This window comes from Gavialis gangeticus, unplaced genomic scaffold (genome assembly GCF_001723915.1).
Source record: "Gavialis gangeticus isolate Ggan-Ray unplaced genomic scaffold, GavGan_comp1, whole genome shotgun sequence".
Lineage (NCBI taxonomy): Eukaryota > Metazoa > Chordata > Crocodylia > Gavialidae > Gavialis > Gavialis gangeticus.
The window spans coordinates 2576334-2602147 of record NW_017728973.1 but is presented as its reverse complement, the minus strand read 5'-3'; the positions used below and the strand labels follow the sequence as shown (position 1 = coordinate 2602147).

The following is a 25814-nucleotide window of genomic DNA, read 5'->3' as shown; positions in this document are numbered from 1 at the left end:
AAAGAGGGATTCTAGGTGCCCAGCTTCAAATACTTTAAAAGGGTCCGACTCCTCAAGAGCAGTTACTCTTCCAGGACCCTTGAGTGCATCATAGTCTGTGTCCCCTCTAAGCACAGAAGCCCAAATTTGTAGTCCCCTCTGAAACTCTTTACCAGGCTTCCTGCTTATGTCCTACTGCAAATGAAAAGCAACAATTCAGCTGGGATTCGTATAGTCTGAGTAAAAAGCATACAAGATGACAGTATTAGCAAGGGACTTGAAGGTAGAAAGGGGATTGGGACTTTCTGGTCACATAAAGGAAGGCCGGAAAGCCAAGAGTGGCAAAGAGGGTGTAGAGGTGAGCCCAGGATGGTGGGGACATAGAGGCTGAGGTTGAGGCAGGAGTCAAGTTATATGCAAGGCAGGAGGGAGTAAGGAGAAGGGCTGGCAGTAAGGAAAAAGGTGATCCCAGAAGGATCAGTAAGAAACAACTGAGGCAATTCAACTCACTGTGCGAAGTGGGGCACCGCCGTCCATTCCATCCAAACCGACTCAGAGTCATGTCAAAATCAGAAATGACCTGGAGAACACAGGGATGATGGAGAAAAGGACAGAGTAAAAAAGGAACCAAGCACACTGCAATTTTAGAGGCACCTGGGCAAGGGCTGTTATCTGCAAAGACCTGAGCCTATGGACAGTACAAAGCACACACTACCAAAGGAGACCTCCTCCTAGCTAGAAGGCATAGTCTGGCCAGAAGGTCTGAGGATCTGCTCACAGCTCTGAGAGAAATGCTCTCCTAACTAATGGATAGGCCCCTCCCCTCTCTGTGCCTCAGTTTCCCCATCTATTCAACAGGGATGATCCTGCTGATCCACCTCTCAGGCCAGTGTTGGAAGGATGGGTTGATATTTATAGAGCACCTGGCAGAGAAGGAAAAAGGATGGCCCAGAAGCTAAGAAAGCAACGTGGGCCTCCAGAGAACAGACTCAACTCCCAGCTGTTCCACACTTCCTGTGTGACCTTGGCCAAGTCACTGTATGATAACAGCTTCTCCCACAGGCGTTGTCACAATAAATTAAAAAACAAAACAAACACAAGGTGCTCAGACATCCTGGGACACACCTTACAGCTGCCAGGTGCTGCAGAAACTAAGCAGGATGTTACCGCCCCTTTCCCCACACACAGAGTCATTTCAATGCAAAACTTCCTGCAGCAAAAGAGGTACCTGCAGTTTGTTTATTCCATCTTTCTTGATGGATGAGATTATCCCCCTCACATGGTCAGGGTTTTTCATTCGCACAGTCGTTTTGTCTAGTTCCACAATCTGCAAACAGAGAGCGATTGCCAGGTAAAGCGTGATGCTCAGAGATAGGGCCAAGCTGCAGATGCCAGCACTGCCATGGTTTAAAAGCCACTCCCAATATAAACTTGCACTGTAAAGAGCTTTAAGGAAGAGTTTTCCCCTTGAGCCCCAAAAGTAGACTGAAAACCAACTGGTGAAAGTTGATATGGTGGAGTCTCAAACATTGTTTCCAGATCAAACAGACCCTAATGAGCAAACAAGCAAACAAAAAATTTCCCTCCCACTTTTTGGAAAACCCTAAGCAGAAGTACCAGCTGCAAGGGGCTTAGGCTCTGACCCCAAAGCTGCCCCTGTGACATTAAAGAGGCAGAGAGATCCACCTGTATGGACACAGTTGCAAGAATAGGGCCTTGCTGAGAGCTTTTGCGGAGAGGTTCAGGGGACCAGACCCCAGCTGGCTCTCAGACGTGCAGACTCTGCAGGGTGCACAAGGATGAGCAGAGACCCATCAGCTTACAGCACTCAACCTGGGGGAACAGAGATCTGGGGGGGGATGCAGTGTCATTTCTACCCAGCCCCTCCACCAAGCTCCACAGCAACAAAGCTCTGAGCAACAACATGCTCGGGGCTGGCTCGGAGGCGATCCTCAGCGGAGCCCACACGGAGCTGGCTGGCTTGGGCCTGGCCCGCAGCACAGAAGGTGCCAGCTGGGAGACCCGAGCCAGCCCCTGAGACCAGGGCAGCAGAGAGGCGCCCCTGGCAATGAGAACCCGCTCCAGCATACGGCCCCCGTGCCACAGTGGCAGAGGCGGTCCAGCTTCCCGGCCAGGGGGCTTCAGGAAGGGGACCCTCCCCCCAACAAGGGCATCCCCTCCCTCCAGGGGGCCCCCAGAGCCAAGGCGGCCCCCCAGATGCAGAGCCTGTGCTGGGTAGCAGAGCTGCTCTCGGCCCCGCGCCCCGGAGGCTGCCAACCCACGACTCCCCTCGCGCCCGTCCGCCCTCACCATCCCAGCCGGCTTCTGCTCGCCCCGCGGAAGACCGAGGTGCGGGGCCGCGCAGGCGCATGCGCCAGGGGAGGAGCAGGCGGGGCGAGCCCGGCGCCGGGGCTGGGCAGCCCTGGAGGGCGGCACAAAGCGCTTGGTGTAGGCTGGGGGGAATCAGGAGCCGGTTTGGAGGCTGGAGGACTGACACCTGGGGGTGTGGGGCGGGGCTAAGGGGTCTCGCAGGTGGGCAGGGGGCACAGCCTCACCACGGGCCCCCCAGGAGCTTGCCTTTGGGACAACAGGGTGGCCCCAGGTCACAACCCGAAGCCGGCTGGCACTGACTGTCTGTCCTAGGGATGCCTGCAGGCAGCTGATAAGCAGCAAGGCGCGGCGCCTGCTCTCACCCTGCGGGGCTGTGCAGTCCAGCCCCACCGAGTCCAAAGGTCCTCGTGCAGACGCTGCACTGGCAGGGCGCGCGCAAGGGTTGCTGGGAGGAGGCGTCTTAGCTTCCTTGTGCACAGCGCAGTGGTGAGTTGTTCGTGGAGCTCGCATGCCGAGAGGAGCCAACGGGTGAAACTCTGACCTTATCGCAAACCCGTTGCTTTCCCTTTCACCACAAGCCCAGCCTCTTGCAGTGCTACCAGGCTAAAAAAGGCAAGCAGCTGCAGTTAAGTTGCGTTTTTCTTGCAAAACAGTCGTGAGAGGAAACGAAGTTAAAGGCGGGTGGCTCCTCCTCATCAGACTACAAGGTGAACGAAAGCAATACAGCTCTGCTGAAGGCTGTGAATGGTTTGTAACACCACCCTACAAACCAGGTGGTTTTTAAAAAGCAGTGTGCATTTGTAGTGACCAGAAGAACTTTATAAGCCGTACTTAAGCCTCACAAGTCCTTCCTTGCGCCATTGTCTCTTACTGCCCCTTTTACCAGCCACCATGCTGAGCCACAGGGAACAAAAAGCGATCTAAAACAGGAAGCCATTTATCAAATTTATCTAAAACCAGAAACAATTTATCTGAAACCAATGCCAGCAGCAGCATGAGGAACTGCCTCATTCTTGCCCAAATCCCTCAGGTTTGCCCTTGTGTGTACCCCCCTGCTCTTCATCCAAACAGGAGATGCATGAGACCCAGGCATAAGAGAAGCAGGCTGCATTGAGTTACTGGAGGCTTTATGAATAGCCTTGAGCAAGTCCTTCAGGCAGTCTGTGCCTCAGCTTTTCCCTGTGCACAGTGGGTGTAAGAGCTGAAGAAGCAGCCCCTTGAGGTCTGTGGTATCTGTGTAAAATCATATTATTAAATCTGAGATGATGCTCGGAGCAGCAAAAGCGCAATAAAACATCAAGCTTATTAGGAATTCCAGGTTCAATGTACCAGTGCTGCCAGGACGCCTCGTTAACTGGGCCAGGACACGATTGTCAAGCTTCAGCGTTACCAGCGCGGCTCCACCAGGCAGCCATCACCAATGCTGCTAAGTGCAGTACAGGTTCTAGAGCCCAACAGTGATCTCATTATCAGACGGGTTCTGGAACTGCCAGATAAAGCACACGTTCTAGAGAAGATGTAGGAGGGCAAAGGAGAAAGCCCTGTAGCACCTCGGAGGGAAGTTTCTTCCACTGTCTCCAGGCTTACAGACATGGATGACACCTCCACTTCAGTGGGGTACTCCCACCCCCACATGGAGAGGAAGATGAGCGCGATGGCTTGCACGGTCTTCAATGAGCTTCGACTAGAAGGGAAACTCTGTGACGTAGTCATCAAAGTCAATGGTTTTGAGTTCAATGCTCACAAGAACATCCTATGTAGCTGCAGTTCGTATTTTAGGTCAGTGCTTGAACTGAGCAGAAAAAGGAAGCAGGGACAATTACTGCTTTCTTGTCTGTTACATAGCAGTAATTATTTGAAGGTAGGTTTGGCACTATTGAAAGCTCTGGAACTGGCATCCATTGCTTATCCATAGCCCAAATACTGGCCTGGACACCAACAGTAACCCACGGTCAAATGTTTAATTACACCCTAGGAATCTGGTGTTTAATATCTGTCCACAGAGCAGGCACAACACGGGAAGAGGCAATGCCATCCACTGCCCTGCCAGCGTGCACTAATCCTCCCATTTAAACCAGAGCTTTGAGTTTCCATGCTCAATTATTTTTCATTGTCCCTGTTGTAACAAGGCAGTCAGTCATTCAGTGGCTACTTGCACATGGTTTGAGATCCTAGCTCATTTGAAACATGCCAAAAAGCAAGTGAAACTTCAGTTGCTTTCTGTACTGTCACTGCTAATCCACTGAGCTAATCCTCCTGGGTTTGTCATCCCTTATATTGTAGTTCGGGAGGTAGAAGGGATATATAATCAAACAGTGGATCAGGTATTCTTGGTGTTTTTTTTCCTCCAAGAACTGTTTCTTTTTCCAGGGCTTTGTTTACCAGTGGCTGGAACAACACAGAGAAGCGAGTGTACAACATTCCTGGCATTTCACCTGATATGATGAAGCTAATTATCGAGTATGCCTACACTAGGACAGTTCCAGTCACTGCTGACAATGTGGAGAGGTTGCTTGCTGCAGCTGACCAGTTCAACATCATGGGCATTGTCAGGGGGTGCTGTGAATTCTTAAAATCTCAGCTGTGCTTGGAAAATTGCATTGGCATCTGCAAGTTCACAGAGTACTACCACTGTCCTGACCTGCGGCAAACTGCCTACATGTTCATCCTGCACAACTTTGAGGAGATGGTAAAGGTGTCTAATGAGTTTCTAGAGCTCTCGGTCAATGAGTTTAAAGACATCATTGAGAAGGATGAACTCAATGTGAAACAGGAAGATGCAGTGTTTGAGGCCATTCTGAAATGGATTTCCCATGATCCTCAAAATAGGAAGCAGTACATTTCAGTCTTGCTACCAAAGGTTAGTTTTATTAATTTGGTTTTCCTTTTCCTTCCCAAGTGGCACTGAAAGGGGCTAAAGCAGTGATTTTGTTAAGTGTGCAGACGTGATTCACAAGATAAACCCAGAGTTTTTGCAAAGGAACCCACAGTGTTGAAGACATTCTGACCTGTTGCAATCCTTCTGAGTTCTTTGGAACAGAAGAATTGCCTTATTTTTCTGTAATCAAACAAAAAAGTGTGAAGTTAAGTGCATTTTCTAAGAGATGCCTTGAATCTAAAAGGGTTGAGAACCACTGGGCTACAGCAACAGTGTTTTGGATTTAAGTTAGTTTCTTTCAATGTTCCAGAAAAACGGTAGCTTAGGTAACAAAAACACAATTTTGTTCCCCTGCATTGTATGGGTCCGGTAATCAGGTCCCTGTGGGCAAGCCCATGCAGAGCACTTCAGAGCCCCACACAAGCATCTGTTTCCACTGATAAAGCTTGAAAGAGGGTTGGGGGTTTGAACAGGGACAGCAACAAATTACCATAAAGTCCTGGCTCTTCTATCATGAAAGGCGGGTCCTTGCTTTCTGTTTAGAGGTCTGCTCATCTAAGAACTCTAACATCCAGGAAATCCAAGTGCTTACTCAGATCATCCTGAAATGTGCTGTGCCTTCTGAATATGCTAGGTAGGGTGAGAGGTCCAAATCTAAGGTCTTTAGAACCAGGGGCTGTCTAGAAACAGCCACCTACAATTAAGCATTTTACAAAATCGATCACTCTTGTGGAAGACAGAAACTTACCAGATCTGTACCAGCATATGTAAGCATCCCAGTCTTCAATATTTCTAACACCTCTGTGAAGTAAGGCATTGATATTGTCCCCATTTTACAGATGGGGAATCTGAGGCACAGAGAAGGTATGGGACTTCCTTACGGTCACACACAGCATGTTGCAGAGCTGGGAATTAGACCCATGTCTCCAGTCTGAAGCACTAAGCCTTCCTATCTCTCTCTAAGGGAGGGGGATTGAGGAGGGGACACCAGGCAGTGCGGAGCAGATAGAGAGGCAGGAGATGATGTGGGGGCAGGAAGAGGCCCCATGAACAGTCAATGCACTGTTTGATTGAGTCAGCCATGGGCAGGACCCAGAGGCAGTGGAGCAGAGGTACTCATGGTGTAAAAAAAATACCAAGGAAATTCAAAACGTTGTTAACACAGAGTTAAGGTTACAGCTGGTGTGCTGTTGGCTCAGTGGGGCACCAGTCAGAGAGACAAAGTGATGGCTGTGTTGGAGATGTGGCATGTACCATAACTTGGTATTTCCTGTTTTTCAAGGGTTTAAAAGCACTAAGCACTGCCAATAACTTTAACTCTGTGTTAACAGACTTCCTGGGTATGTTATTAGATGCACAGAGGCAGAGAGTAGTAAGGGAAGTTTGTGCAGGTTTAGACTGTAAATAGAAGCACTGTGTCAGAGAGACAACAGTCCCTCTTTGAATTAGAGGTATATCCACATTCTCGGTATCACCACTCAGATCTTGACCCTCATATAGAAGATATAAACAAACTGAAGAAATCTAAGGATGCTAACACTGAAGGCTGCAGAGGGACTGAGACTGCTGAAAATATAAAAGAATGTTATCTATATAACTTGGTAAACAATGACTTAAGAGGGGAGATGATGATGAAAGCACTTACCACAGTGAATTAATATTTAATACAAAAGTTGAAAGTGAGGACAAGTGAACATTAAAGGCCTCTTTGGTCAAGAAACAGTCTTCCAGCTGACTCAGGAAAACCTCCATGATTTGAGATTCAAATTAGACCGGGGCACGGGGAAGGGAAGGAACGACTCATAGAAAGAGTTAGAAGACACTGCAGGAAATATTCTTCCTCCCCACAACATTAAACTTTTGAAAAATGATCCCATCCCAGACTGGGACAAAAATTAATGTTAAAGAATCTGTGCACTAAAAATCTGAAAAAGGGCAATGTTTCAATTTTCTAGTTTGAAACAAAACAAAAAAAATAGCATGAGCTAACATTTAGAAAAAATTCTGTGGGAGACTTCATACAGAAAATTTGAAGTGTCAAATAAACACAGTGTTAAAACAATGTCAAAGCTTCTTTCCAAATAGCAAAAATCAGTTGAAACAAATCCCTTCCCTATCAACAATTTCAGTGTTGATGTAAACAAGCTAGTTGGAGTATTACCAAACAGCCTCAGGTATCCGTTTCTGCAAGCATGTAGTAAGACAGCAACAGCCTTTGGTTAGTGTCAAAGCTGAGACCAATTTGAAGCTGCAACTGTGAGGGCCTATACAACAATGTATCTCATTATCAAGCCTCTAAACCAGTCAATCTTTTCTGGACTCTTCTCCAGTCTCAGAGTCCCTGTTTTATCTTCTTTGACATCAAAACTATTTAGAGCCAACATGTCCATGTCCAAAAGATACCCAAGGACAGCTCTCCTAACTTCCCTTTGCCTTTGCAGGTTCGCCTGGCATTGATGCACGCTGAGTATTTCATGAATAACGTTAAAATGCATGATTATGTGAAGGACAGTGAGGAATGCAAGCCTGTCATCATAAATGCGCTAAAAGCCATGTATGACCTCAACATGAATGGCCCTTCTAGTTCTGATTTCACCAACCCACTTACTAGGCCTCGCCTGCCTTATGCAATTTTGTTTGCTATTGGTGGCTGGAGTGGGGGAAGCCCAACCAATGCCATTGAAACATACGATGCCCGCGCGGACAGATGGGTGAATGTCACATGTCAGCAAGAAAGCCCCCGAGCATACCATGGCGCTGCTTATTTAAAAGGGTATGTCTATATCATTGGAGGATTTGATAGTGTGGATTATTTTAACAGCGTCAAACGGTTTGACCCGCTTAAGAAAACGTGGCATCAGGTTGCTCCCATGCACTCAAGACGTTGCTACGTCAGCGTCACTGTCCTCAACAACTTCATCTATGCCATGGGAGGGTTCGACGGCTACGTGCGTCTCAACACAGCAGAACGGTATGAACCAGAGACAAACCAGTGGACGTTGATTGCACCCATGCATGAACAGAGAAGTGACGCTAGTGCGACCACGCTGTATGGAAAGGTAAAAGGGATGGAATACAGCTGTGACCCTAGCATCCCCTCTGGTGAGCAGGGTTGAGTCTTTTGCATTCGCATTCAGCTGAAGACAAGAGCCTTGCCCTTTCTTATTTGCATTGAGGCAGGGCAGCCCTCACCTGAGCCCAGGTTCCACTTTGTACCAGGCGTGGGGTGGGCAATTATTTGGGCTGGAGGGCCACTTAAGGAGTTCTGGTGAGCTATTGCAGGCTGGAGGGTGGGAAGGGGGGGAAACAACTGATCCTATCTGGCCCCAGGGCCATCTGCCCCACACCCACCAGCAGGGGTGCCAAATGGAGTGGGTAGGCAGCCCCATCCTATCTGCCCAGCCGAGTGTTCCCTGCTTGTGGGGGGTCCCAGGCTGTTTCCATGGAGACCCCCCTGCCCAACCCATCTGGTGCCCCCAGTGGTGGGTGCAGGACAGACAGGCTGGGGTGCCCAGGCAGTGGGGTTGGGTCTGGCAGTGGTGGTGGAAACATTAGCAGGGGGCTGCCAGGAAGCCAGGTTTGGTCCCAGCCCCGCCACATGCCCAGGCTGGGGTCCCCCCTTGTGCTTCCAGCTGGGGCTAAGGGACAGGCTGTGAGGCAGATAGAATTCCTTGGCAGGCAAATCTGGCCTGCAGGCCATATTTTGCCCACCCCTGTACCAGACATTTTCTGTACTGCTACTACTGTGAGCGGTGGTTTCCAACTGGGGTGTCACAACACCCTGTCACAGGTGCCATGGCACAGGCACGGCCAGATGGAAATGCCTAGGCACCTGTTTCTGGGAGGAGCATGCACAGATGAACCAGGAAGGGCTGCAGCAAGAGTGACCACCCCTACCTGTGTTAGGTTTATCAGATAATCCTAATGCAGGCAGAAGCACCATAGCTAGGGTGAGGCAGGGGGGACACAGCCCCGACACAGCCCCAGGTGCTAATTTGGAGGGTGTACCAGAATGGCAGACCTGAGGGAGCTTGTGCCCCAACAGCCACAGCAGGCTGGGTGTACAGAAACAGCCCTAGCCAGGCAGCATGCAGGGAGCCAGCCCCAGCAGTAGCCACAGCTGCTATCAGGTAAGACCTTTTTGGGCTAGACCCCATTCCCACAGCTCTCTACCCCTCTGCACTCAAGTGTTTGGCACAACACCTCCAATCCCCTTCCTTCCATCTCTGCCCAGGATGAAAAAAATCACTAGTTATGTCTTTGGCAGCCCTTCCCAATCTGGCTCCATATGAGGCACGAGAGGCAGTTTCATTTGCTAGCAATGGCAACAGTACCTTGGTTGAGAATCACTGAGGTAAGCTGAGACAACACAACAGTGGTTCTCAGCTGGGGTGCCACCAAAGGCAGAAACATAATGGAGGGCTGCCTGGAAAAAGAGAGAGAACCACTGACCTAGAGCTTTACAATCTAAAAACAACAAAAAGAGGGTTGTAAGGGTGGAAACAGAGGAAGAGGAGAGGGAAGTGACCTGTCACACAGTGGGCCAGTGGCAATCAAGAATAGAATCCAGTGCTTCACCCAACCTCCTGGGCAGAGGAAAATCCCACTCTTGATCTGTGTGTGTGCGTGCGCGTGTGCGCAAGTGCACATGCACACACAACTCCTTTTGATTTCAGGAGTTGTACGTGCATGTAAGCCAAGAACAGGAATTGGACTTTGCTTTTTAAATTTTCATCTCTAAGCTGCTAAAAATGTCAGTCTAGGGAAAATGACAAGTTTTAGCATTACAAGAAAACAGAAAGTCAAAAGGTACCTTTTGCCACAGTTCCACCTCTGAATGTAGCTGATGACTTGGGTATTTTGAACATGATACAAGCATTCTCACTGATACCAAGCATTCATCTTTAGGGTAGAATGCCCAATAGCCAAGTCCATCTCTTCATCTTTCTCTAAAACAAATCACAACTGGTTATATTGATTTTTTTGTGTGTTCTTTAGTTAAAACTTATTCCATGGAGTTATTTATTTTTTTTAAAAACCTATTACTAGGGCAACCACCTTTCACATGTAAAAAACAGTCACACGTAAAAAGAGTGTGTTGGTGCTGTTGTTAAGTGACACACATGTAGCAAAAGGATTTTATTCTTTAGGACTGTAATGCTGTAAGCTGTACTGAAACAAGGTTAGATGGAATATGGGACTTCAAATCAAAACTAGTGCAGTTCTCCAGTGTCACTTTACAACTTGTCTCCAACTTACACTGTAATTGTTGGGATGGGCATTGGAAATAAAATGTGTAAAGTACTTTGAAAGGCTTGGAGAGGAGCAGTTGAAGGGAAAAAGGCAATAGATGCTCCCACTGATCTGCTGACGAACTGACATGTGTTTGCCCTTCCCCACTTCACACATTACTCTTTAGACCATGGGGATACAGATGCATACCTGTCTAAGAACAGGTGTTTGGCTGCCACAGTAATGAGCCTATCTCATCTGGCAGGGTTGGATGGGATGCACCCTAGAGTACTGAAGGAATTGGCTGAAGTAATTTCAGAGCCATTAGCTATCATCCTTGAGAACTCATGGAGATCAGGTCCAGATGCTTGGAAAAGGGAAAATAATTCCCGTCTATAAGAAAAGGAAGAATACGGGCATGGAGTATTATAGACAGGTCAGTGTGACCTCAGTATCTGGAAAAATCATAGAGCAGGTCCTCCAGGAATCTACTGAGAGACACCTAGAGAACAAGGTTGAATAGCCAACAGGGATTCACCAACAGCAAGTCATGCCTGACCAATCTGATTTCTTTCTATGATAAGGTTACAGGCTCTGTAGATGGAGGTAGTGGATGTGATATACTTTGTCAAAAGCCTTGATAAAGTCACTCCCCTCCATAGCATTCTCATTAGAACAAAGTACTATAAGGTGGTATATAACTGGTTAGGTCATGGTACTCAGTGAGTAGTCATCAATGCCTCAGTATCTAGAGGGGAAGAAGTATTAAGTGAGATTCCCCAAGGCTCTGTCCTAGGTTCCATATTGTTTAATATCATCATTAATTATTTGGATGATAGGATTGAATCCATGCTTAGCAAATTTTCAGATTATACCAAATTGGAAGGAGTTGCAGACATCTTGGAGGGTAGGGCTATGCTCCAGAACCACCTGGACAGATTGGAAAATTGGTCTGCAACCAATTAGATGAGATTCAACAAGGACAAGTGCCCCGTCCTGCACCTGGGATGGAATAACTGCATGCACAAAACCAGACTGGGGAATGACTGGCTATGCTACAGTACTGCAGAGAAGGAACTGGGGGTTACAGTAGACCATAAGCTGAATGAGCCAATAGCATACTCTCATTGCAAAAAAAAGCCAACAGTATACTGGGTTATATTAACAAGAGTGTCACTTGAAAATCAAGAGGAGTGATTCTTTTGCTGTATTCAGCACTGAAGATGCCTCATCTGGAGTACTGTGTTGTTTTGAGTCCCACACTTCAAGAAAGGTGTGGACAGACTGGAAGGGGCTCAGTGGAGAGCAACACAAATTATTAGAGGTCTGGAAAGCATGACTTAAAGAAAGGCTAAAACAAAGTGGGGTTATTTAGTTTGGAAAAAAAAAAAAAAAGAAGACTGAGGGGCAGATGTGGTCTTCAAACAGTTTTCAGATACCTGAAAGGTAATTATAGAGGGTGGAGTTGGGCTTTGCTTTGTAGCCATAGGGTACAGAACTAACAATGGCCTCAGGCTGGAGCAGAGGAAATTTAGGTTGGATATTAGAAGGAACATCCTGACTTTGAGCATAGTCAAACACTGGAACAGGCTATCTGGAGAAGTTGTGGAATCTCCACCCTTAGAAATTTTCAAGAGTAGATTGGACAGACACTTGGCTGAGATGGTATAATTAGGGATAATCCTGCCTTGAGCAGAGGGCTGGACTAGCTGACCACATGAGGTCCTTTCCAGCCCTATCTTCCTATCATTCTATGATCCTAAATGCAAGAGCACTTCATGGGGTCTCTTATCATCACCCTTCAGTTAATAATACTCCCTTCACGCAGTGCTTCTGAAAACCTTCCAGCTCTAGAAACAAAATGCCCAAATTCAGTTCCCCAGGTGATAGGTGCACTTGCATTAATCCAAATATAGTGAAATAGGCTGGGTCTACCCCACTCCAGTGACATGGACACTGGGGTGAGCAGCTTGAAGCCCAAGATGAAAAGCTCAAGGTCATAGAAGCGCTCACAGTGCTGCCTTGTTGCATTCCAACAAATCTGAGAATTCTGCTAAATCCCTTGTCCCAAAGACATGAGCCAGGAAAGGGCTAGATCTGAACAAAATGGTTTCAAGACCACTTTTACCTAGCAATAAGAATTGTCATCTTTTTGTGTTTTTAAACAGGTATACATATGTGGTGGGTTCAATGGCAATGAATGCCTATTTACAGCTGAAGCGTACGATGCTAAGACAAATCAGTGGACTCTCATAGCACCAATGAGAAGCCGAAGAAGTGGAATAGGAGTGATTGCTTATGGAGAACATGTGTATGCGGTAAGGTGGCTGCCAGTACAGCTTTTAGACTTATATCAAACTGAGGCAACAATATAGGAGATTTTAGAGCAAACTGTTGAATTCAACAGTAGCAGGTCAACGGGACCAGATGATATTCACTTGACATTTGAAGGAACTTAAATGTGGAATTGCAGAACTGTTGGCAATAGTTACAAATGGGCTCCGTCCCAGAGGCCTGGCAGGTTGCCAACATAATGCCTATCTTCAAGAAAGACTCCAGAGGTGATCCTAGAAACTATATATTCCAGTGAGCCTCACTTCTATACCTGGCAAATTGTTACAGTCTACAATCAAGAATAAAACTAGCAGTCACCTTAACAAATATAAAATGCTGGAGAAGAGTCATGGCTTTTGTAAAGGGAAACCCTGTCTCAGCACCCTGCTGGAGCTTTTTGAGGGTGTTAACAAGCATGTGGATAAAGGGAATCCAGTTGATAACATATTTGGATTTTCAGAAAAGCTCAACACGGTCCTTCATTAGACACTTAAAAAACTGAGCTGCTAAAGGATTGCCTTTCATTGATCAAACTCTGGTTAAAATGCAGGAAACAAAACATAGGGCTAAGTGGTCATGTTTTAAGGTGGAGGAAGATCAACAGTAATGTTTCTCAGGGATCTATGCTGGGGCCAATTTTGTTCAGCATTTTCTTAAGTGACCTGGAAAAGGGAGTAGACAGCATGATCACAGTCTGCAGATGACACCAAATTATTCTGGGTAGTCAAATCCCAAGATGATGGCAAGGAGCTGCAGAAAGATCTCATACAATGTGGTGATGATTAGCAAAGTGGCATATGAATTTAATGTTTGCAAGTGAAAAGTAATGCATATGGGGGAAAGTAACTTCCAACAGATAGACATCAGGCTAGGCTCTGAACTAGCTAGTGGGCACTCAGGAGAGAGACCTAAGAGGTATTATTCAGCAAGTCTTAGCATATGAAAACTAGAGGACACCTGCTAAAACTTAAACAGGAGGAGGCCCTCTTCCCTCCTCCCCCCACACACAGCAGGTAGTTAACTCATGGCACTCATTGCCACAGGAGATTGTAGCGTAACCAGATTCAGAAAAGGATTAGACAAGCACATTAGAAGTTATTAGATAGAACAATCAGGGATCCATTCTCTGGCATCCCTAAAATCAATGACAGTTGATGGCAGGGAGAGTATGATAGGGTATGAACTTCTTCAAACATGTCCATTTATATACCTCTCTCTCTCTCAAGTATTTATTACTTGCCACTGACAAATACTGGGCTAGACAGACCATTGGTCTGACTGCAGGTGGCACCGTGTTCTTAAGTTCTACCACGTGGCTTATTTCTGGATCTCACTTTGACGTTGCCAAAACAGTTCTCCTAAATTTACCCTTTTGGAAGGAGGCTGTCCAAGCCAGCACTCCAGCAGAGATTTGGGAAGGCAAGTTTAGACAAAAGTTACTAATTGATTGAGAGCGCATTACATTTCTCCCTCTTAAGAACCTTGCAAAATATTAAAGCTGTAACCTGGAAATAAAGTTTAGAAAGGAACTAGTCTCAATGGAGAATGTCTTTCATTGGACTGAAGACATTGGATATCTCCAAGTTATAATACTTGTAGTACAATTACTGGATACACCCTAGTCAGGCTTTATTTTAAGCTATGTGCTGCATAAAAACAATACGACATAGTGTGCAGAAGACTGCCACTTCAACCAGAGTTGGAAAGTTGGAATTAAATGAAAAAGGGATCTTAAGAGCATCTACCATGCTTTGGGACTCAGCACAGATCCTTGCCTTAGTAAACCAAGTGTGCAACAATCATGGAAAAGGGTAAAGGTACTTGCCTAATTAGTTCTACATGAGTCTTACTGTCCCAAAACCTTATTGGGTTCCATTAATAAAAAACTGCATGGAGGCTTCAAAATTAAGCATTTAAATTGTATTCATATGCAATATAATAGTCTCCTCAAATACACTAAAAAAAAGTTCTCTTAAAACTTCATCTTAAAAGGTGTAGTGCATTACAAAACTGTGCGTGCCAAAAGGTATGGATGCAATTTCTTTTGCAAATATAAAAGGCATTTTTGTAACATTACAGATGACCAAGCTGGGGAAGTAGAAGTTTGGAAATTAAGTGCCAACTGGATTAACAGAACACAACCCTGCAGTCTGCTGCCTTATTTTCTAGGCTGTTACCTAAAATACCCTGTATAAAACTAAGTTGCCCATATAGTTCAACTGTTCGATCCCCATCAAAAGGAAAAGTGAATGCCAGCAGAAGACAAAAATCGGGTACCGACAGTTACCCAAATAAATCCCCATATATTTAAAGAACAAAGACAATGGGATTAGTTCAGTGGTTTTCAAACTTTCAGAAGTCACAGAACCCTTTTGTGTTACCACTTCTGCTGTGGAACCACTACCCCTATACTAAAGGCTGATGTAGTCAGGTGACCCAGTTCAGCCATAGTGGCATACCACCTCCCAGCCCACTCCTCCACTATCACCAATCTCTTTGCAGAACCTCTGATGACCTGTTGCAGAACCCCAATGTTCCACTCAACACTGCTTGAAAACCGGCGGATTAGCTCATACAAGTGAGAATTACTTCAAGCAACTACATAGAAGCCAGCAGATAGCCAAGATGCATTTGACCTAGTGGGGGGACAATTAGAAACTACTGCAGCGCACATGAGAAACACAAAGCTCCTATTTCTAAAGACTGCTTAGTCTCCCTACCTTAAGAGTTCTTTTCAGTTGGTTCCAGGAATTAAGATATTTTACTTAGTTCTTGTAAGAGTATAACATTTGACAAGATGTACTATTACATTGGGTAAAAGGATAATTTCAGCAGTGGCATAACCAGGGGTGGACAAGTGTGGCACTAGCTAGGAGCACTGGAATGACAGCCACCCCGGGAAGTCTTTGCCAGAACCATAGAAGCCTTGCTCTGCAGCAGTAGCAGCTAGATGCAGGGACACCATGCAGCTGCCAGGAGGGGACAGATAGCAACATGGCAGCAGCAGCTGTGGTCTCTGAGACCCAAGGGAAAATAAGACCAATCACCCTTCTCTCGACCTCACCCTTGCTCTCCAGCACTGTTTGCCCAGGGCACAAGTCTGTTGATTACTCCTCTAAATTCCAGAGTGGTTTTGGCAGCTAAAGGCTTTTTCCATAATTACAAATAAAACAGCAGGCTGCAATAAAAGCAAACATAGGTAATTAAGGATGATTTTCAGAAGTGCTGAGTACTCAAGTGCTGAAATCAAAAGGAGCTGCATACACCCAGAAGTTTATCCAACCAAACAGAACAACTTTAATTCTAAAACCTGCATAAAAATTCACTAGCCTAACATGCATTTTCCCTATTGTAAACTCTTGATTTCTCCTATATATACAGGTAGGTGGCTTTGATGGAGCCAACCGTCTTCGGAGTGCAGAAGCCTACAATCCAATTGCTAACACATGGCGTACAATTCCCACCATGTTTAATCCCCGTAGTAACTTTGGCATTGAGGTGGTGGATGACCTTCTGTTTGTGGTTGGTGGCTTTAATGGTTTCACTACCACATTCAATGTCGAATGCTATGATGAAAAGACTGATGAGTGGTATGATGCCCATGACATGAGTATATACCGTAGTGCTTTGAGCTGCTGCGTGGTGCCAGGATTGCCTAATGTTGGGGAGTATGCTGCCAGAAGAGAAAATTATGCAGGATCATCACGAGACGAAGTTAAATACTCTTCTTCGACAAGTACCCTACCAGTATAAATAACTCCACTTAGAGAATAAAGCCTTCTAAGCACGAAGTGTATGTATCTACTTATTTTAAAATAAAAGTAACGGGATACAGGGTTCACAGAAATAGTGATGAAAAAGTGTTTCATTCTATGAACCCAAAAGGTCTAATTTACAAACACAGGCTACAGCCTTAAATATCACTGTTAGAAAAAAAAACGAGATACAAAACAGTGATAAAGAAATAAAAGGTTTATTTTGTACTTTATTCCAACAAAACATTAGTACAGTATATTTAGCATGAACTTTATTACAAGGTCTTTTGTTTCAAACAGTCTTATACAAACACTACTTTACGTTACTGGGATGGATGTCATTCTTCCCAGTACAGGAGGTACTGCTTATTCAAGCAACTAGCTGAAACCTCCAGCAAGACTGAGAGAAAAGTACAGCTGCCTGTAAGTCTTGTGATCCACAGTGACATGGACCCACTAAGGAATCTGACTGTTAACCATCTTCAAACATCTAGCAATTTCTACCATTTAAATTCATATTACAGATAAGATTACATTCTCAGGAGTGCCTGTATTAAAAGACTTCCACAAACTCATAACATTTGAAAAATGACTGTGTTCTAGCATATTGAAGGCGCCTGAAAATAAAACTAAGTCACACAATGTTCATTTTAACTGGGTCCTTCGCAAATCATTCTGATGCTAGAGGATGTTACTACAGTTTCTAGTTAAAAGGTTCTTAGATTTTGTTAATCTGCAATCTTGGCTCAAACACAGACTGACACAATCATGGTTCCCGTTTGTCATTCACTGTAATGGAAAAAAATGAAATGGGGATATCAACAATAAGCAGCTGTAGTATCTTAATCAATCCCCATTCAGAAGGTTCTGAATAGCTACTAAGAAAGATGGTATGCATTCTAAATTTTGGAGTAGTTTCTCATGCGCTTGTTTGAGCAGGAGTTTTGTTAAAAATACATATAAAATAGCTTATTAAAGAGGCTATTCGGGTTATTATAAAATACTGTGTATGCACATGGCACCTAGAGATGATTATATATATTGTCAGTCTAGTGCTGGTCGGAGATTTACCCTACTTCACTAGCAGTATGAACACAAAGATAGGACAGGACATGCATTTCATGGCACATTTATGACAGCTAAAAATGTATGATTGTCTGAACACATGGGAGTCTGACCATTCCTTCCACTGTTTTTCTCTTTACTTTTCTTACATTAAGAATTCAACACAGATGTAAGACTTGTCGGAAGTTAACCAGTCAGTAACCACAGCAGAGCAGTCCCCAGACTTTTCTTATAGGAACACTTCACACATACCACCATGCTGCACTAATCAAAGGCTACAAGGAGCTTGTTAAATGGTTGACAGGTTAGTGGACTAAGCTACATCCAGTCAATACACATTTAAGTTTTTCAAACATCTACATGGTGAAAATGGGTAGTTAGGCCTTTTGGTTAAAGGTAACGTGCAATAAAAATTGGTCCACTTAAAATCAAGGTAAAGAAACCTATTTAAAAAGGAAGAATTCCCTGGGAATTGGCATAGCGAAAGCTAGAGTGAAGCTGACTGTGCACTGTTGTATCCACCACTCACCATGCAAACTGAACACACAAGGATAAAGTGCATCATTTACATAATTGACCATGGCTGGCATTCACAAGTTAAACCACCCTATCATTATTTTCAGATCTTCTTTTAAGAACAATGCCTCTAGCAAAATGGTAAAACGATACAAAACCCAAAAGTTATTTCATTAAAAAGTAAAAATATTTAAACTTTAAATTTTACTCAAAAATATTGCAACAGGTTCGCTTCTGCATCCTTTAACTTGGATGAACCTGCAGTGATATGCAATCAAGTATTTAGCTCAGATTCAAATTAAAATGATATTACTGGATTTCTTATTCCCCAAATGCCTTATTAATTCTGTGGAGACCCCATTAATTAGCATCTTACCAAATAAGTCTGTGCAGTTTTGCAAACCTATCACTTCTGAATGTCAGCCTTAAAAAACCTGAATACGCTAACTAGTTCCTCTTTTAAACAAGCTAGGCCAGCCTTGCAAAATTCTACTTGCTTTTGAAGAGTAGCTTGACAGCCAAATGAAATAACACTGTAATAGCAGGTGACTAGATAGGGTCTTTGGCTATCACATTTTCACGAAGATTTTTACAAGACTGGACCATTCTGAATATTATACCAAGGCAAGTTATCTGTACAAAAATGTCCATGTGGATTTCAAGATGAAATATTAGGGGACATGAGCAAGTCAGAAAAAGCTACGCACATCATGCAGTTGAAACACTTACCCAACGTTTCAGATATGACCTAGGTTGCCTGCTGAATTGGAAAACGAGATACATCAGTTGAGAACGTTAAACAATTTAAGAAGGCCAAAATGTTTACAAGTGCTTTCTACAGCAGCTGCCCACATTTAAGACACTAGCAACACCACCACAAACAGAAGCCTGTAAGAAGCCTTTTTTCCAGCAATGTTAGTCTATGCAAACTTTTAGAACACCCTGGTTTACCCCTACCTTTCCCTTCCCTAAGATCCTGAGTTAGACTGAAAGCAGAAAACTGGAACAGTCAAAAAAGGGAAGGACTGGGAAGAAGATGAGGTAAGAAGAAAGCACAGAACCCACAAGTAATAAATTGAGAAGCTTTCTGGAGTTCTTCAGAGAAGTGAGAAGGGGAATGGAGTGCCCAATGGAACAGCTATTTATTGGCAGCTGTATCCCCCTGGAACAGTGCTAAATACTTTCCTTAGAGCACATTACGGGCACTGATTTATGTAAAATCAATTCAGAACGTCAAAAAAATATTAAATACCCTCATTTCACCACAAGCAGCTATATGCTGCAACACAATATGCAGGGAAATTGCTGAAAGCTTCCCATCAGCATTTACATTAAGAGCTATTGTTCTACAGCAACAGAAAACATAAATGCTAATTTGTGAAGAAATGGTGTGGCATGGCTAGTTTAAACTTAAAGGGAGAATATCTTGAAGGCAAAGGAGTACTGATTGTCAAAGGCAGGCTGCATACAGGTTCACATTTTTTAAAATTAAATATTGACTAGAATTAAGTGTGTGCTACGTTTGGAAAAAAAGTTTCAAGTAGCAAGTCTTTAATATAGTGCTGTGAAATAATTCTGCTCTCAGTAATTCCCAATTTCCACAGAGATTTCAGAAGTGGACAGTTAGTCTGAACTGTTGAAAATTTTACTATTTTCATTAGTTTATTCAGGCTGATCGTTTGCTCAAGTTTCTCATGAATCTGCTTAAAGACCCAAAAACCAGAGGCATCTCCAGATAACACCTGGAATGATTTTACTGCCTCATATTTGCTGTTTTAACAAGTTTCTGATCTACCAATCATCTCCAAGTAAGCTCCATAGCATTTCTACAATATACAGATAAAATACTTAATACATATAGAAACATCCTGATGTCATTTTATAAAGAAAGATTGTGCTTTACATTTTATATGCAAGTATTCCTAAACTATTGCACATGCCTCCAACTTTGGAGAGCTAAGTGCATAGAAACCAACTGTATGTGAAGGTTAGCTGCTCATGAAAGAATCTAAAGGAATACCAATAATGTAAGTGCAAATAAAATTAATCCTTCAAGCACACATCCAGATGAAAGGAGGGAGGGCTGGGGGAAGAGTTTGCAAAGAGAATTAGCAGGTTCCACATTTTTAAAGTGTCAGGGATAAATTTCACGTATCCCCTTAATGGGAAACTAGCTATCCTGAGCTACCTTATGCTTGTTTCAACAATATAGAAGTCTCTAGACATGTTAACTGCTTGTCATCATCAACGTTGACACTTCTTAATCCTCAGTACTTAAACACAAATTATGGATGCTGCTTTCATGCATCAAACCAAGCCAATTCAGTTACCAACATCCTAATGTATTGTAGCAATGTACTGAGCCTTACAAAACTGACAGCATATTTCTTAACCAAGGCAAATTAAAACAAGCAATCTTTGAGTTAGCACTCAATCTGAGAGCGTGGCATTCTTCGCAGGCTTAAAGAATGGCGGTGTATTTCCTGCATCTGCCTTCTCCTATCTTTCTGCCACATCAAGTTTGGTGGCATAGGGTACTTTTGGGTTCCATGCAGGCATCTGAATGGGATTCTCACATGGCAGGCTGTTGCTCTACAGCGAGGCTGTGGCATGGGAGGGAGAAGCATCCATCGCTTTCTCTCAGCACAGTAGCGATAGGCCTCTTTCCTGTATTGCTTGTCTATATCATCACTATTCTTCCACCCACCAATGATGAAAACATCATCTTTATAATAACAAATAGCTGCCCCTTCAATACTGAGGACCTCTGGAGGTAAGCTTTCAAGGATCTCATCAGATGGTCTGTTAGAGATTTTTTTTTTAGCCTCTTCATTATCAATAGGGTAACTCTTGGGGCAGCAGGACGCAGTGTGGTAGAAGTTTGTGTTGGCAACAGACATCTGGAAAGAGCAATAGTTATCAATGAGGGGCAGAGATTCTACATCTTGCCACTGCCTTGTTTCAGTGTCATAGCGGATGATGACTGCCCTTAGACCATCTTCATTATCACTGTCAACTGGCGTGCGAGCAGCAATGTAAACAAATCTATCTTCTATGGCCACTGCTTTGACATCACGAAGAATCTTTGGTGCAGACTCCAGGTTGTGCCATTTGTCTTGCTCAGGATTGTAAACAGTTACATCTTTAAAGCCAGGACTGAAGTTGCCATGCCCACCAATGCTGTACAAGTTTCCCTTGACTTCAGTTAGTCCAAAAGAATGCTTTCTGATTATTAAGTTAGAGACTTGCTCCCAGATATTTCTGTTTGGGTTGTACCTTTCCACAGTCTTTGCAAATCCTGGTTCCATGGAGCCAGCCACATAGACATATGATTCTGTAATAGCAACAGCATGTCCATCGAGATGATTATGTACGTGTGGTAAGTTTACCCACCTATCTTCATCAATGAAATAACCTACACACTCACTTAAGTAATCTCCTCCCTCAGACACACCACCAATCACCATGATGACATCCATGTTTTGCCCATAGCGAGGCAACAAGGCTACTGGACAAGCAGAATGTTGCAAGTTACCAGACTGCAAGTTCTCAGACCTCAGAGCATGACTTTCCACAGCTTCAGACACTAATTTAAGACAAGCTTCATTACTGAACACCAGCTTTTCAGATTTGACATGACGGGTCAGGTAAGTGGGTTTAATCTGAGACAACCTAAGCAATTTAAAGAGTTCTTCAAAGTACCTCTCTCTTTCATCAGGATTCCTCTGAACCCACTTTAAGACTGTCTCAAAAAGAACTTCTTCTGAGTCCACTGTGATTTCCAAGTCAGAAAGCCAGTCTCGAATGAGGTGAAATGGTAAGGTGTAAAACTCTTCATCTTGGATAACTCTGAAGAAATTTCTCCTTATCATGTCCGCAGCTTTCAGAGCAAGCTGACTCAGGGAATACATATGAGCCAAGCTATGAATAGCTACACAGTTGGAAAGATTTAGCTTTTTCTTCAGAAACTCCCCACAAAAGTCCTTTAACCGGGTCAATAAAAACCTTAAGAGCAAACAAAGACAAGTTAAGACATTAAACGTGGGACAAGCAGGTTGAAGTCCTGTCATTTATCTTTAAGAATAATTTATATTGCAAGACAGCTAAGCTCTTAATATACACAGTTATTCCTTATACAGCTTTCAGCAGCTCCTTTTAAACATCTTCTAACCAATACAGGTATTCACAGACTTCAAGCCAAGTTCAGATAATGACTCCTTTTATTAGGAGTGCACCAATAAAGATTTTAGGTTGATACTGATAGCCGATTATTAACAAGCCAGAACAGCCAATACCGATCTGACTGCTGATACAGGTTTCCCCCACTTTATGCGCAAATTCACTCCTATGCAATGACACTTTTTATATCGAAATTTGTTACATGTGAGGCAAATTTACTCTTATGTGATCGGTGTGGTGGAAGCCCGCAGTCAGCTGCTTTGTGTGGTGCATTGTGGGAGTGATGCACACCAAAACAGAGTCTCCTGTGTGGATTTGTGCTCCTCACTCACTGTCTGCAACATGTGTTTCTGCAGTTGCCATCCCCATTATGCATGTTGGCGAGTACCAAAATTGTCTTGTAGTCTGGGGGTCAGTACGGTCGAGGTCTTGGAACGTATTCCTATTTGTTGCATTATAAAGTGGGTTCCCTTTATGCAAATTCGAGTTATGTGCTGTTTCACAGGAACGCATGTACTGCATAAAGTAAGGGAAACCTGTACTCAGTCCGGCAGCTCGGAGAGCAGCATTGAGTTGGTAAGTTCATTCACGGAAAGGGGTGGCAGGGAAGAGGGAAAGGGTGTAGGGGGGCAGACTGAGGCCCCCACAGTGAGGGAGGGAGTGGGGCTGGGGCAGGCACTGCCTCCGCAGGGAGGGACAGGGTGTGGGACGGAACTGTGAGCAGCTTGTCTGGAGGGTCCAGGGTGGGTGGCTCCAGCCACTGCATGCACCCTTGGGGAGGCATATGCCCCCCGATTCTGTGCGAGGGCAAGCTGCCACTGCAGGCTGGGACTTGGGGCAGCACTGGGCTCTTCCCAGCAGGGGGGGTGGGCTGGGGCTGCACTCAGGCATGCAGCAGTGACGCTGGAAGGGGGAGCTACAGGGGAGGGGGTTACGGCAAATTTTGGGGTGGCCGTAGCACCCTCACCCCAGTAGCCCCGCTCCCAGCGCCGCAGCTGCCTACCCCAAGCACAGCCCCGGCCCAACCCCCCCTGCCAGGAAGGGCCCAGTGCCGCCCCAGCCCGCAGCAGCAGCCCACCTTCCCCCTATGTGCAGATCCGGGGGGCACATGCCCCCCCATGCCTGCCTTAGGATGTGCACAGCAGCAGGAGCTTCCCCCTCCTCTCCGCACCCCCTGGATGAGCCATTCATGGCTCCGTCCTGTGCCCCAGCTGAGCAGCACCAGCCCCTGTTTCAGCCCCACTCCTTTACTAGGGGGGCCTCTATCTTCCCCTCCCCACATACCTTCCCTCCCCCTTCCCCCCAACAGACTTACCAGCAAGACACTGCCTTCCAAGCTGCCGGGCTGGCTGCATTTATGCCGCAGCTGTGTGCATGCATGCAACATTTATCAGTGACATTATTGGCCACATCAACCAAAAACAGCTGATTGTTGAAAATGTCATTTTCCTTTCATAGGTGCGGATCCGATAAGGATCAACGTACTGGTGCACCTTTAACCTTTAATCAGCAATTTATAAATCTAATAAAAGCAAGGAACATCAATTACATCAATAGATTTTGCTTAAGGGGTCTCTAATCAGTTAACTCCACTGCTGTGGATGATCTCTGTGGGAGATGAAGTTAGGCTGCTAAATCCCCAAAAGGCAAAGCCCTTGCAAAAGCTTTAGAGCCTAAAAATCCTGCGCATAGAGTACGCCCACCCCACCAGAAAGAAAAAAAAAAAAAGCCTGAAAAAGCCACAACAAAACAGCCAAAACAAAAACAACAAAAACATAACCCCTATCAGCAGGAAACGCTTCACCTGCAAGGCACTCAGAATAAAGCATGAGGCAGAAAAGGGATACGCGCCCAATTCTTCAGGATAAGTTTTGGACCTGGGGAAAGGGTGCAGACAGAGGGAGCACAGCAAGTAGAGCCATGCCTGGCCGTTTCCAATCCACAGTGGCACCCTCTGTCTGCCCCAGCAACATCCACTGCCTTGCTGGCAGCCACAGTCCTTCCAGCTCCAACCCCCAGCTGAGGTCTATGGGGACCCTTGCCTGCCCACAGACCCACTCTCTTACATACCAGCTCTCACCTCCCCCCCTCAACCCTGGCTGCCCTCTTATCTGCTGCCGCAGCCCCTTGCAGTAAGCCCCTGCCGTTTCATCCCCGCAACCACGCCCCACTACCGGCTCTCTCGCAGCCCCAGCACCTGCCTAACCCCGCGCAGGCCCACCTGCCTGCCTCACCTGTCCGCCATCTCCAGCACCTCGTGCACGTTGCCGGGGCTGACGCAGATGGTGCCCGTGTACATGAAGCCGACCACTGCCTCCACCGTCTCCGGGTCGGGGCCCCCCTCCGAGCTCCACTTGCGCAGCTCCACGCGACCCGAGCGCGACTCGGCGAAGCCGCCCGACAGCAGCGGCTCGAAGTAGTCGGTGGCGGCCGCCAGCACGGAGCGGTGCGCGCGTACCTCGAGGGGCGCCGCCTCCCGAGCCCCGCCGCCGAAGGCCAGCGTGATGTCGCAGTACAGGCCTTGGCGCCGCTGCTCGTTCTGCCGCCAGGCCAGCTCCGTGCAGTGCGCCGGGCACACGAACTCCTCCCCCTCTGCCTCCCCGCCTGCCCCCCCCTCCACCGCCGCCGCCCCCCCACCAACCTCGGCGCCCGAATCGTCTCCGGCCAGCCCCAGCGGCGGCGGCCCCGGCCCCGGCGGCCCCGGCAGGGTCTGAGGCGAGGCCGAGGCCGCCGCCATCTTGCTCCCACCGCTAACGGCTCCCAGAACGGAAGCGGAAGCGGAAGCGGGCTAGAGCAAGACGCATGCGCGCAGAAAGGAGGAGGGGGCGGGGGGGAGAGAGAGACGTTAAGCCAGGAAGCGCATGCGTATGTGAGCTGGACATGAGCGAGGGGAGCGGGACATTAAAAGGGCCGGGGGAACTAAGGCGCGCGCGAGCCGGGAGGAGCAGCGGCTCAGCCCGAAGCAGTGCATAGCGCTCGAAAGCGGAGCCAGGCAGCCCCGGGCCAAGCTGCGGCTGCTCGTCAGCGTCGGGCGGAAATTAATTGCAATTAATCACAATTAATTTTTGTTATTAATTACCGGCATTTATTTGACAAACAGAAGCTTTATTGACTACAAAAACATTTACTAAGCACCAACCAATTTATTAACTGAGGTCGCCAGAATACAAGTAGGTCATTCCACTGGGATTGCCAGAATATAAGCGGAGGGTTACTAAGGCTGCGTGTTAATGCATCTCGTCTGCTTTACAGAGTCAGAGAGATTCACACAGATTACTGCTTGACAGTTTCCATCCAGCAGCCAGGCTCTGCATGACAGAGTTGCTACTGTAGCCTCGAGAGTCCCCAGGACCTCTATGTCGGCCTCCCCTATTACAGCCCAGGTACCTTGCCATGCACCGAAGTGCGTGTAGCATAACCATTTCCTGGGGCCAAGCAGAGGTGGTGCAAGCTGTGCAGTGGCTACTTGTCCCCAGGGAACCAAAATCCATGCTTGCGTGGATGTGGCCAAGAAGCCCAGTCTTAGGTTGTGTTCTCTCTATTAG

The 25814-nt window shown here is 45.9% G+C and overlaps 3 protein-coding genes across 3 annotated transcripts in view; 1 reads left to right on the top strand and 2 right to left on the bottom strand.

Moving 5' to 3' along the window:
• Positions 1-2348, bottom strand: part of NT5C3B (5'-nucleotidase, cytosolic IIIB) — a 16674-nt gene extending 14326 nt beyond the window's left edge. Inside the window, exons 1-3 of the mRNA XM_019506348.1 lie at positions 2290-2348; positions 1208-1306; positions 490-559 (exon numbers count right to left, since the gene is read on the bottom strand). Of these exons, the coding sequence (XP_019361893.1) occupies positions 490-559; positions 1208-1306; positions 2290-2292 (172 nt within the window). The 5' untranslated portion in view covers positions 2293-2348. The remainder of the gene's footprint in view (positions 1-489; positions 560-1207; positions 1307-2289) is intronic.
• Positions 2349-3740: 1392 nt separating this feature from the next.
• Positions 3741-17327, top strand: KLHL10 (kelch like family member 10). Its single transcript, XM_019506324.1, has 5 exons — positions 3741-4089; positions 4681-5170; positions 7630-8247; positions 12589-12738; positions 16136-17327. Exons 1-5 carry the CDS (start codon positions 3902-3904, stop codon positions 16505-16507), a joined length of 1818 nt encoding a protein of 605 aa, XP_019361869.1. The 5' UTR covers positions 3741-3901; the 3' UTR covers positions 16508-17327.
• Positions 16712-25021, bottom strand: KLHL11 (kelch like family member 11). The gene is made up of 2 exons (XM_019506310.1): positions 24504-25021; positions 16712-22095 (listed from the first exon to the last, which is right to left on the bottom strand). Exons 1-2 carry the CDS (start codon positions 25004-25006, stop codon positions 20514-20516), a joined length of 2085 nt encoding a protein of 694 aa, XP_019361855.1. The 5' UTR covers positions 25007-25021; the 3' UTR covers positions 16712-20513.
• Positions 25022-25814: the final 793 nt, after the last annotated feature.